At 45.4% G+C, this 12,868-nt stretch overlaps 2 protein-coding genes across 3 annotated transcripts in view; both read left to right on the forward strand.

Moving 5' to 3' along the window:
• Positions 1–12,868, forward strand: part of LOC102449777 (MAX gene-associated protein) — a 256,194-nt gene that overhangs the window by 117,458 nt on the left and 125,868 nt on the right. The window lies entirely within an intron of this gene.
• Positions 1–12,868, forward strand: part of LOC142829131 (MAX gene-associated protein-like) — a 72,083-nt gene that overhangs the window by 38,062 nt on the left and 21,153 nt on the right. The window contains 2 exon segments of the mRNA XM_089778826.1: positions 960–1,268; positions 2,500–4,203. Of these exon segments, the coding sequence (XP_089634952.1) occupies positions 3,016–4,203 (1,188 nt within the window). The 5' untranslated portion in view covers positions 960–1,268; positions 2,500–3,015.

Consider the following 12,868-nt stretch of genomic DNA (forward strand, 5'->3'; position numbering starts at 1 on the left):
CTCCCCCTGGCATTGCCATTGCAGGTGCTCCTGGAACATCTGAAGCCAGTGCCTGTTCTGCTGTCTCACCCATTACCCCTACAGCTACTGTGAACATAACAAAAGCAACTGGAATGGCTACACCAGTAGCAACCATATCATTCCCTAACTCTGTAGTAACTACACCAGCCACTAATCATCCAGTTCCTACCACCTCCTCATCTCCAGTTGTGGTGACAACAACTGCAGTCACTTCCATGGCGACCACTCCAACCTCATCTGTTGGTTCTATTCGTGTTATACTCTCTGGAGTTAATACAAGTCCTTCACTGAATCCAAGACCAGATAAGGCACAAGCACTACTGGCTAATTGTTGCTGGAAACACTGGTTTCATCAGAATTGGTATAAGAACTATACAGTTGCAGACTATCAGAGAGAGAATAGTGGGACAAGGCAGCTCAGCAGATCCATAATGGGGTATGGAGCCTTCACCTCTTAAGTTTCTGTTTTGAACTCCTGTCAGCTGTTAGTAAACAGAAAATGTAGCCATGTGTTTGTTCACTGGGGTAATATGAAACGAATTGGTGGCTTCAGTCCGTTTCCTACCCGATAAATGTCATATCACAAAACTGTCAGTAAAGCGGTTGTATCTGATTATATCAAGACTGCCAATGAGCATACCAAAGGCCAAGAAATAGGCACAGAAGCAGATAATTACTCCCTCATTCTATATTGTTTCATGTGATTGAGGAGATAATTGGCAAAGTGAAGAAGATCATATTGCCCTGGTCCATGCTATATATGTTTGTGGATAAATGGAAGATGTTGAAATTACATGTTATACAGTAGCTTTTAGAGGGATATTGTTAGATGAAAATGACACTTCTGTCTGAAAACATCTCGGTTTTACTTGTAACAAAAAAAGGCAAATTGTGTATCTAAGGAGTATTATGAATCACATTTCTTACTAACTTTTCAGAAGATGGCACTTCTCAGACTACAACTGCAAGCCCCCAGGGTCTGTCTTCTGGAACAGAGAAGCGTGTGGGATCTCGATTACTGCTGATTCCAGTGCATCAAGGCTCTCCTGCTTTACGACCTCTCCACAATGTGCAACTTGCTCAAGGACATAGGATGATCCTGCAGCCTCTCAGAAGCCCTGGTGGAGTAAACCTATTTACACATCCCAACGGACAGATCATCCAGCTTGTTCCACTGCATCAGCTCCGAGCAGCTGGCACCCAATCCAACATTCAGCCCGTAATGTTCCGTAATCTATGTACCAAAGGTGTTGGCCATTCTTTTCTGATTTTTTTGTATATTGTTCAGGCAAATCTTATAGCAGATGAGCTTTTCTTTGTGGCAGTTGAAAATGAAAGTAAAAGTAAATGCACAGGATTAATAGAGGATTGCAGGACTATTTGTGTTCTGTGACACTCACGCTGCCAAGAAAAAAATGTCCACAATGTGTCTTCCTTGTGTCAGTTGGGAGAGTAAAGTGTAATCATTCAGACGTGATGTGATGTGATATAGGATGAAATAGTACTTGTCTTAAATTAAAGATTTCAGTACTTTCTTTACCCCAAATGTAGGAATTTTGTGTGGTAGGTAGTGATTTTTATATCTGGCATAGACAAGGGTGAATGTACTATCCCAGGCTACGTCTAGACTTCATGGCTCCGTCGACGGCATAGTCAAAGAAGCAGGGATTTAAATAATCCCTGCTTCATTAAAATAAAAATGGCCGCTATGTTGTGCCGACGATCAGCTGATCCGGCACAGCGTTGCAGTCTAGATGCGGTGCGGTCGGCAAAGACTTCCTTATCGTCGGTACAGCGTGGCGGCCATTTTTATTTTAATGAAGGGGGGATTATTTAAATCCCTGCTTCTTTGACTACGCTGAATAAACTATTTTACATGGCTCAGTCAACAGAGCCATGTAGTCTAGACGTAGCCTCAGTGTTGTTTTAAGGATATCAGATTGCTTTGGTGAGTGAAAATCTGACCAGCTCCTTTTTAGTAAAATTGGATTTCCAGATTAACCTTTTTTTTTTTTTTTAATTTCATTTGTTTTTTAAACCAATTTCAGAACTGTTCATTTTCTTTTTCTGGGGAAAAATTACATTTGTTTACGTTTTGAAGATGAGAGAGAGTACAAATTTTAGAAACGACATATTTAGAATTTCAGTTTTGACATTTTCTGACAAAATTTGCAAAGAAAGTAAGTTTATTTTGAATTGGTTTTTATCAAAACTTTTTCTGATTGCGTCTAATAACTTTTTCAGCACATTGATGAAACTTGTGCAATAACTAACAAAATTTAGAAGAGAGCCCTTTGTAGATATCTTACAGTATCATACTTTTTATGCAGCAGTAGGTATTATATTGAGATTTTGTGATGATGTACCTAATCATAATTCTTGGAAGAAGGTTGTCTGTTTAACTTTATGTAACATCACGTACTAGAATTAGGAATGATTTTAGGAAATAAGAGATTAAGTATTTTCTCTCTCTCATAGGCTCTGTTGTAGGAATCCGATTGCCTGGGCCTTCTAAGCCTCTTGAGATACCTGTACCACCTCCCTCTTCCACTTCCGTTACTTCGGTTTTCCCCTGTCAAAAACCCAGCAGTACAAACGGTTGGATCCAGGTCTGCACCTACAGTTAATTTGGTCACTCAAGCATCATCCATCCTACCATCAGTACCCAGTTTTGTGTCGCAAGCAGGCACCTTGACTTTGAGGATCTCTCCTCCAGGAGCAAACAGCATTGCAGGTCAGACAGGCTCTGAATCTAAGATAACGTATAGCTCAGGTGGTCAAGCACCTAATGCTGCCGGTCTCGTACCCCTTCAGTCTGGAAGTTTTGCCTTGCTTCAACTGCCAGGACAGAAGTCGGTCCCAAACTCTATTCTTCACCATGTTGCATCCCTCCAGATAAAGAAAGATTCCCAGGATGCAAGCCAAAAGGATAAGTCTGTTCCTGCTAAGCAGCAAGAACATGAGAGGGCTTCACCTTCAGAAGATGTGGAGGTCATGGAGTCAGAGGTCACAGTGTCAGATAGCAAACAAGAGGAAAACGAGTTGCCAGCAAATCAGTCAAATAGTAGTGATGAGGCTGCAGCTGATGCAGCCATATCTGACAGAAACTCCACTGCCTCAGAGATGGCTGAGAAGGATTCAGAGATTCTGGAGGATTACTCTGATGACATTACCAACTTTCAGCATGATGTTTCTGCAGATGTTATATCATCAGACCACTCGTACATCAGTGAGAAGCCCATCGGTGATAAAAACAAAGTGATCGCTGAAAAGAAAGAGGACTCTGTACATTCTGAAAAAGTATTGGAGAATGTTTCAGATAATTCAGGGACTATTTCAGAATTACTAGATCCAGCCATAGTTGCTCCTGCAAATACTGCATATCGAGAGAGTTCCAGGGAGCAGGAAGAGACTGCACTGTTAAAAAGCCATGTGGAGGAGCATTCAAGCCCTGTACAAGCAGAGTGTCCAGATATTGAACAGGAGGGAAATGCACAACTACAGAAAAAAGGGAAAGAGAAGGTGAATGATAAACAGTCACAGAATCCACAGGAGAAGAAAGAGATTTATGCACAACAAGAAGGGACTCAATCACTTGAGAACCAAAAAGAGCTCCAGGAGAGCATTGCACAGTTAGAGGTCAAAAGGAAGGAATGTGAGAATTCTACAGAGACCGAGAACAGAATGGAAGAACAGGAAAATAAATCGGAGATCATTTATACCAAGGAGCATGGCAGTAATTCAGGAGAGGTGCATGTGGGAAGTACAGATGAGTGTAAAGGAAATGTAGATATCCAGAAAAAACTTAAAATTCCTAACCAAGAACAAGGCATCACTGGTTTTCAGAAAGCAAGTGAAAAGGCTACGGACAGCTCAGTTCATACCAATAGTTCTTGGAACACAATGTCTAGTAAGACAACTGGTTTAGACAACAAAAGTAACACTGAGAGAGGGAATAAAGTTGAGAAATCTGCTAAAGGTTATTTCTTGACCCGAGAGCAGAGAGCACAAGAACCCAAACACCACAAAAAGGGTTATACTCCTACTGTTGATATTACCATGGATGATGTAGAAGAGGAGGAGGAAGATGATGAAGATGAAAAAACTGATGATTCTGGTAATGAGATGTTGGATGGAGCTTCTGATTTCCAGAGTGAAGAGGAAGTGGATGTGGAAAAATTGGTGAGCCTCTAACACTTTTTAAAATTAAATGTCTCTGATTTTTTGAAAGACTTAAATGGTTTAATATACTATTCATGTGTCCAGGCACAGTGAAAACCTAGAATGATCACTGTTAGTTAATGCACTGATCTTTTGTTACTTCAGAAAATCTGGATATTGGTCTCAAGTGAGAATATTTTTGGTTTCATTTTAGCTATGCACACTGCTGACACAACTTGTCACTGTTTGTAGCATTTCTTCTTTTTGAGAAATTCATAGGATCTGAAACAGTGATATCTGTTTCACATATAAGGACTGAGATGAATTGGTACAGCTCTGGTACCAACATTGCTCTACCAAATTCACAGTCCATTTTGATCAGTTTCATGGCTAGACGGTAAAGAGCTTCAAAGCATCTCACCAAACTAGGTGACCGGGCAACAAAGTAGCAAATGAATTTTAATTTGATAAGTGCAAAATAATGCATATTGAAAAACATAATCCCCACTATATTTACAAAACAATGAGGACTAAATTAGCTATGACCCCGAGAGGGGGAGAGAGAGATCTTGGTGTCATTATGGATAATTCTCTGGAAACAAAAGTACAGCAGCAACGGTCAAAAAATGCAAATAGAATGTTAGGAATAATTAAAAGTGGATAGATATTAAGACTGAGAATATTTTATTACCTTTGTATTAATTCATTGCCTCACCTCAAAAGAGATGATGTTGGCATTGGAAAAATTTTAGAAAAGGGCAACAAAAATAATTAGGGGGTTGGAATGGCTGCCATATGAAGAGAGATTAAAAAGATTAAGACTTTTCATTTTAGAAAAGAGGAGACTAAGGAGAGGGCTATAATAGATGTTTATAAAATCTTGACTGGTGTGGAGAAAGTGAATAAGGAAAAGTTATTTACTTGTTCACATAGCATAAGAAGTAGGAATAACCAAATGAAATTAATAGGTAGCAGGTTTCAAACAAACAAAAGGAGGTGGTACTTCATACAATGCACAGTCAACCTGTGGAACTCCTTGTCAGAGGATGTTGTGAAAGAACTTTACAGGGTTCAAAAAAGAGCTGGATAAATTCATGAAGGTTAGGTCCATCACTGCTTATTAGCCCGGAGTTTCTGGCCTCTGTTTGTCAGAAGCTGGGAATGAGTAACATGGGAGGGATCACTTGATGATTACCTGTTCTGTTTACTCCCTCTGTGACATCAGGCATTGGCCACTATCAGAAGACATGTTACTAGTTTAGATGAACATTTGGTCTGACCCAGTATTACTGTTCTTTTGTTTTATATGATCCTAAACCAAATACTCTCCCTGTGAAGTAGTGCTCCATATTCCATTATAATGTTCCCGAGAAGGTCTTAGAAATGCATTATATAGAGTAACAGCATCCATTATAGGTGTTGATATAGCTTATTGTCCTGTTGGTCTTTTGTACTGCTGTTTTGCACTGGAACGTGTTGATTTTGCTGATTTGCCAATAGTCTCCTCAGTTAAGAATAGAGGATTTTCCTAATTGCTAAACCTAATGGGTGTTCCATTTGACACATGTTGCCTAGATTGGTTATTTGCTCTGTCACCTGAACTATACAGATTCATTAGTGTTTTAATTTTTTTGTCCTTTCTCATTTTGCCTCCCAAGTTTAGTTTATTGTACGAAGCTTTTGTTTTCAGCTTTCATTCAAATTACTTGCATATATATTAAAATAGCCTTAAAACCAAACCTTGACATTTTCCTTCTGATATGTACTGATACATGAAGTAGGTATATGGAGGAGTGAGTGTTTTGTTTGTTTTTGTTTTTAATTTGGGGGTTTTGGGAGGAAGTTTGAGGAGTTTAAAAAAAAAAGCTGTCAATCAGATATTTAGCTTCATTGTGATACAGTTTTGCTAAATCATTCTCCGTGGTCTTTTTACTGTTTTATTGTGACTTCCATCACTCCATAATTGAGGTTGCAGCTGAGTTTTAAATGTATGCCTTATTTTGTGGTGGTCTTTTTCCCAAAAAACTTGCAAAAAAAGTATTCTCTGCTTCCAGATTTGTTAGATCTGGGACCAATTCTAAAATATGGTGCAGCTACGCCACTGTTGCACATCTGATGAAGAAGCACTTTGCCAATGGGAGAGTGTTCTCCCATCAACATAATTACTCAATTTCAGCAAGAAACTGAAATTATGTCTGTGGGAGATTCTCTCCCGCCAACATTACTCCAGTGTGACTAGCATGAAACATGGATCGCTTGAAGGGCTTTTTTATATCCCTGAGTGACATAAGTTAGATCAACTTAACTGGTAGTGTAGACCTTCCCTCAGAAAGAGACCCAAAAATCTCATGAGTGTCTTTTTGGGTTGCTTCCTTACTATTGAACTAAAGAAGTGATCAGGAAAATGCCTGCATGCAAAGCCTGCGTCCAGTCCTCCCCTCCTGGCAGAGCAAATAACCTCTAGTTCTTCTTCGAGTGGCCCCGTGGTTGCTCCACTCTAGGTGTCGGTTCCATCCCGGCGCCGCTGGTCGGAAGATTTCAGAGCCATCTTTAGCCGGTCTGCGCATGCCCCCTGCAGCGCGCGGCTTTCGCGCCTTTGATCACGAGCGCAGACCGGCCCCCCTGCCAGTTCCTCTCAACCGTCCTAGGTTGCTGGCGGAGCTTTGTGATCTCCTCAGACACAGAGCAAATCCTGTCAGGAAGAATTGTAAAATAGTTAGTCTTTGTTCAGTAGTTTGTTTACTGTTAATTAGTTAGTTAGTTTTGGAAAAAAAAAAAAAAAAAGACGTTCTAGTCAATTTCTGCCAGTGCGGCAGTTTGTCTAGTCAATTTAATCTTGCCTGGGACACCTGGATTCAAATGGTGTTCCCAGTGCAAAGAGGCTATGCCAGCCTCAGACGGTCACACAGTCTGTGTCAATTGTTTGGGGGAGTCCCATGTACCCCCAAAATGCGCTCATTGCTTGAAATTAACCCCGCGGGCGTGCAGGAACAGGGATCTCCGGCTCAAGCTTCTTCTCTGCGACAAGGCTCTTCAGCCTGTACAAACTTCACAGGAGCAAATAACTGCTCCGAAGAGAAGGGTGCCATCCCCAGGAGTGCCTAAAACAAAAAAGAAAAAGGCTTCTCCTGCCCGCTCTCTCCCCGCCGTCCCCCTGCCGCGGGTGAGTCAGGACAAGTCGGAGGCAGCAACAGTGGGCATTCGACCGGCATCTAAATCACTTACCCGGTCTGTGGCAGAATCATCAAAGCCGCGCACAGTTTCGGCTCCTGCAGCAGCTTCCCCTACTTATAGGGAGCATGCACGGACCAGAATCCCTTCGGGGGATAAGCTGGCCATGCCACTAATGCCACCAACGATGCCGCCTGACAAGGAACTGTCCCCGCAGAAGTGGGACGAGTCAGGAGCGGCACCGGAGTCTGCACCGCTGAAAAAGGCATCCCCGACCCCTGCACAGGAGTGCTCCAGAGAAGAGACAGCGGCACCAGGAGACCACGGCTCACCGCGCCGTAGACACGGTGCCGACAGGGCAGACGGCACCGCAAGAGAGCAATTCCCCTGGAGCACCCCCGGTGCCGTGTGAGAGCACTCGCTCCTTGCGGGGGGAGATCATTCACTTGGGGCGGAGAGCTGCTCAGTCCTCCCACCCCTCGGCACCGAGATTACAATCAACCTCTCTGCCTCCAAGACATTCTCAGCCGGTGTGTGCTGAGCGTAACCATGGCAACCCAGCAGGAGACCTGACAGCTGCTCTGCAGTCCCGGGCAGCTGTTCCTACTAAGACAGCAAGGAAATCAGCACCTAGAAACCATTCCAGGTCGCCTTCACCGTACTTCTTGCCTGAGCCTTCCCCACCTGCATGTCACTCAGACAGTGGGGCTTATTCCTCTGCATATAGCAATGCTCATAGACGCTCCTGCTCGAATTACTCCTATAGATGTGTGTCTCCACATAGCTCTCGCTCGCCGATCTACTCTCCTCCCAGATCATATCGGAGTAAGAATGGCAGCAGATATGCATCAAGGAGATCATCTCCTGACTATGATTATCATGCTCACAGGAGTTATCATGCCCCTATAAGGAAGGGCAGATCACACTCCCATTCCCACTCTTGCTGTTGCCATCAGCCTTATCATAGACGATCTTCACCAAATGCTCCAGAATATCAAAGACCTCAGTCACCGAAGCCGCCCCTTCCCACGGCCCCCTCAGTATCAGTCTTTTCTGATCCGGAGGAGGGTCAAATTTCGGATACAGGCGAGCACACACCTGCAGTTTCCCCTGGGGATGTCCAATCATCCTCCCCAGATGACGCAGTTTTCGTGGTGGATCCTTCACCACCGGACGATGCCCGTGAATTCCAAGACCTATTCATGAGGGTGGCACAGTCGCAGGAAGTTCAACTAATGGACGTGCAGGCGAAACAACATAAGTTGTGGAAGAACTTGCACCTTAGGCATCAGTCCAGAGCGGCCTTACCGCTAGACGAGGCAATTCTAGAGTCGGCTTCAGAGATCTGGAACACGCCGGCTTCAGTTACCCCATCGTGTAAAAGGGCTGAGAAGATATTTCATAGCAGCCAAAGGGGCAGAGTTCCTGTTCACTCATCCCCAGCCCAATTCACTGGTGGTGGACGCAGCCTTGCAGAGAGCAAAGAGCCCACAGGTCAGAAATTCAGCAGCTGACAAGGATGCAAAAAAGCTAGACATCTTTGGACGGAAGGTGTATTCTTCATCCACGCGTCTCCTGCGTATCGCTAATTATGCAGCGCTCTTGTCCAATCATAACTTCGATAACATTGCAAGATTGACAGAAATTGCACAACGAATCTCCGAGGCCGATAGGGTTCTCCTCCGTGAGATAATTCAAGAGAGCTATGCGTGTGCCAGAGCAGGTCTGCAGATTGCCAGTGACATGGCTGACACAGCGGCGCGAACAGTAGCTACGGCAGTATCCATGCGAAGGGCCTCATGGCTAACAACGGCCGCAGTACCCGGAGAGCTACAATTCAAGGTGGAGGATCTCCCATTTGATAGGATTAAGCTCTTCGCAGAAAATACGGATGACGTACTCCATTCAGGGAAGGACTCGCGAACAACCTTATGTACTCTCGGAATGTACATCCCAATTTTCCGCCGCAGACTATATTTTCCGTTCCAAAAACGTTATGACTATCAATTCCGGAGACAACAAAACCGTCCTTATGATAAAGGTCATTCTAAGCAGAGGCCACAGCGCAGACGTCCTCACCTGACTAGAGTGAACAATGCCGGGGCGCCCAAACAGCAGGTTTGACTTCCATGTCGAGGGTGTGCTGAACACTCCAGTCGTTGCCAGAGATGCCAAGCCCATTTTTCATCACAGACTGCAACCCTATTACCATCAATGGGTTGCTGTAACGTCAGACAAATGGGTATTGGAGGTGATAAGATCCGGTCTCACCATCCCACTCACATCCCTCCCTCCTACCACCCCACCATCCCCGTCCCTTTTCAGGGACCCATCTCACGAGGATCTTCTGTAACAAGAGGCTTATCGCCTAGTATCCATCGGAGCGATAGAGAAGGTCCCAGAGGGCTTCTATTCACGTTATTTCCTAATGCAAAAGAAAACGGGGGGATGGAGACCTATTCTGGATCTGCGTCAGTTGAATCACTACCTTCGAAAATAGCGATTCAAAATGGTGACGCTCACTACGATCATTCCAGCTCTGGACAACAAGGATTGGTTCGCGGCCCTCGACCTACAGGATGCGTATTTTCATATAGCAATACATCCTGCACACAGACGATTCCTGCGTTTCGTCATAAAGGACGAGCATTTCCAATATCGTGTCCTCCCATTCGGACTGGTTTCTGTTCCACGGGTATTTTCAAAGACCCTCGCCGTCGTTGCTGCGCACCTCCGGCGACTGCGAGTCATCATATTCCCTTATCTGGATGACTGTTTGATAAAAGGTACGTCTCAGGAAGAAACATTCCTCATGGTCACAACGGTCAGAGGAGTGTTCGACTCTCTTGGACTGATTGTAAACGAGTCGAAATCGACCCTCACTCCAACGCAGAACATACAATTCATAGGGGCATTTCTCGACTCAAGGCTGGCAAGAGCCTATTTACCGAAGGACAGATTCCAGGCAATAAAGGACTTGGTCAGTCTACTCGGCAAGGGCCCAGTAGTCTCAGTACATACCTGTCTGCGTCTCCTGGGCCACATGGCTGCAGCCACGTTTGTCGTTCCTCATGCACGCCTCCACCTCAGAAACCTGCAACACTGGCTGTCAACTGTGTATGTTCCGGGAAGACACGACATTCACAAACAAGTTTCTCCTCCGCTCCACGTTCACGTGTCTCTGCGCTGGTGGACCAAGGCATCAAACATTTTGGTGGGAATGCCTTTCCACAGACCGATTCCATCGGTACAGCTGACGTTGGACACCTCCCTCATCGGATGGGGTGCGCACATGGGCGACGAACGCATACAAGGTCGCTGGTCTCCTGCCAAGAGGCGTCTACATATCAACATACTGGAGTTGCGTGCAATATTCCTGGCATGCAAACACTTCCTCCCTCACCTGAAAGGCAAGACAGTCAGAGTGCTTACGGACAACATGGCAGCGATGTATTACCTAAACAGACAAGGCGGAGCAAGGTCACATTCCCTATGCACAGAAGCGGTATGGTGTTGGAACTGGTGCATAAGGAACAATATCATCATAGCAGCATCCTACTTACCTGGCATAGCCAATGTCATTGCTGACTCCCTAAGCAGATGCTTTCCCGTCGACCACGAATGGGAGATAAGGCAGGATGTGATTCAGGACGTCTTCAACAGATGGGGCACGCCCCTGGTAGATCTGTTTGCAACGGCTTCCAACAAGAAGTGTCGCCTTTTCTGTTCCAGAGCAGGGATCGGCAAGGGATCCCTAGGCGATGCACTACTAACCAACTGGAAAAAATCACTACTGTACGCGTTTCCTCCAATAGTTCTCATTCCTAGAACACTGGAGAAGATCAGAACGGAGGCAGCAATGGTGATACTGATAGCACCGGCCTGGCCCAGACAAGCTTGGTATCCGTTCTTGCACAGGATGTCTCTACGGCCTCCGTGGCCTCTGCCTTTACACCAGAACCTTCTCTCTCAAGAACGGGGTTCTCTTCTACATCCCAAGCTAGAGATGTTACATCTGACAGCGTGGCTCCTGACTGGCTCGAACAAGATGAGAACCTTTGCTCACAGCAGGTCAAGTCCATTCTGATTCATAGTAGAAAAGATTCAACAATACGTACTTACCTTGCTAAATGGCGCAGATATTCGTCTTGGTGCCTTCAAAACAGCGTCCAACCGCTGTCCGCTCCTTTACACCAGGTCCTTGAGTACATGCTTCACTTGCGGACTTCAAAACTCTCATTGGCATCCCTTCGTGTTCATCTATCGGCCATCAGTGCTTTCCATTCTCCGATACAGGGGTTCTCATTGTTTTCACACCCGACCACCAAGCGATTCCTCAAGGGTCTAAATAATATAAGTCCACCTCGGAGACCTCCTCCACCGTCGTGGAATTTGGACTTAGTACTCGAAACACTTATGTTTCCCCCCTTTGAACCACTGGCATCCGTAGCACTGCAGATGCTAACTATGAAGACTGCTTTCCTGCTTGCAATTACGTCAGTGAGTTAGGAGCGATGATGTCGACTCCCCCATTCACATTGTTTTCAAAAGAAGCAGTGATGCTACGATTGCACCCGGCGTTCACTCCTAAGATCTCCTCGTCGTTTCACATCAACGAACCGATTGTACTTCCTTCTTTTTATCCAAAGCCGCATGCCTCAAATAAGGAGGCTAAGCTTCATACACTGGATCAGACGTGCCCTTGCCTTCTACATAGACAGAACCAGACAGTGGCGCCGAACACTTTTGGTATCAACAGCGCAGCGATCCAAAGGGCAGGCACTTTCAACTCAACGCATAGCTAAGCTTATCTCCCTCTGCATAACCAGGTGTTTCTCTATTCGTAACAGACCATTGCCCTCTAATCCACGGGCACATTCAACTAGGGCAGTAGCAACCTTTACGGCCTTTTCCAGGGGAGTTCTCCTAGCGGATATTTGTAGAGCCGCTATGTGGGCTTCAAGTACTAATTTTATGAGACACTATGCTATAGTGCAACGATGGGCGTCAGACCATGCGGTGGCTTCCGCAGTCCTGTCTTTTACAGGCAATAATTAATTGACCCAGAGCGCTGGTGTTCCGGTTACTGCTATACAGTCACCTAGAGTGGAGCACCCACGGGGCCACTCGAAGAAGAACAAGTTACTCACCCTGTGTAGTAACGGTGGTTCTTCGAGATGTGCCCCGTGGGTGCTCCACAACCCGCCCTCCTTCCCGCTCCAGGTCTCTCCCTTTGATTTATCTTTTCAGGGACCGAGCGGTGAGAGGAACTGGCGGGGGGGCCGGTCTGCGCTCGTGATCAAAGGCGCGAAAGCCGCGCGCTGCAGGGGGCATGCGCAGACCGGCCAAAGATGGCTCTGAAATCTTCCGATCAGCGGCGCCGGGTTGGACCCGACACCTAGAGTGGAGCACCCATGGGGCACATCTTGAAGAACCACCGTTACTACACAGGGTGAGTAACTTGTTCTTCAGTTCACCTGTAGTTCAACAGTGGGGGACCCTACTGCTGCAAACC

This window comes from Pelodiscus sinensis, chromosome 5 (assembly GCF_052426305.1).
Source record: "Pelodiscus sinensis isolate ZL-2025 chromosome 5, ASM5242630v1, whole genome shotgun sequence".
In the NCBI taxonomy this organism is placed as follows: Eukaryota; Metazoa; Chordata; order Testudines; family Trionychidae; genus Pelodiscus; species Pelodiscus sinensis.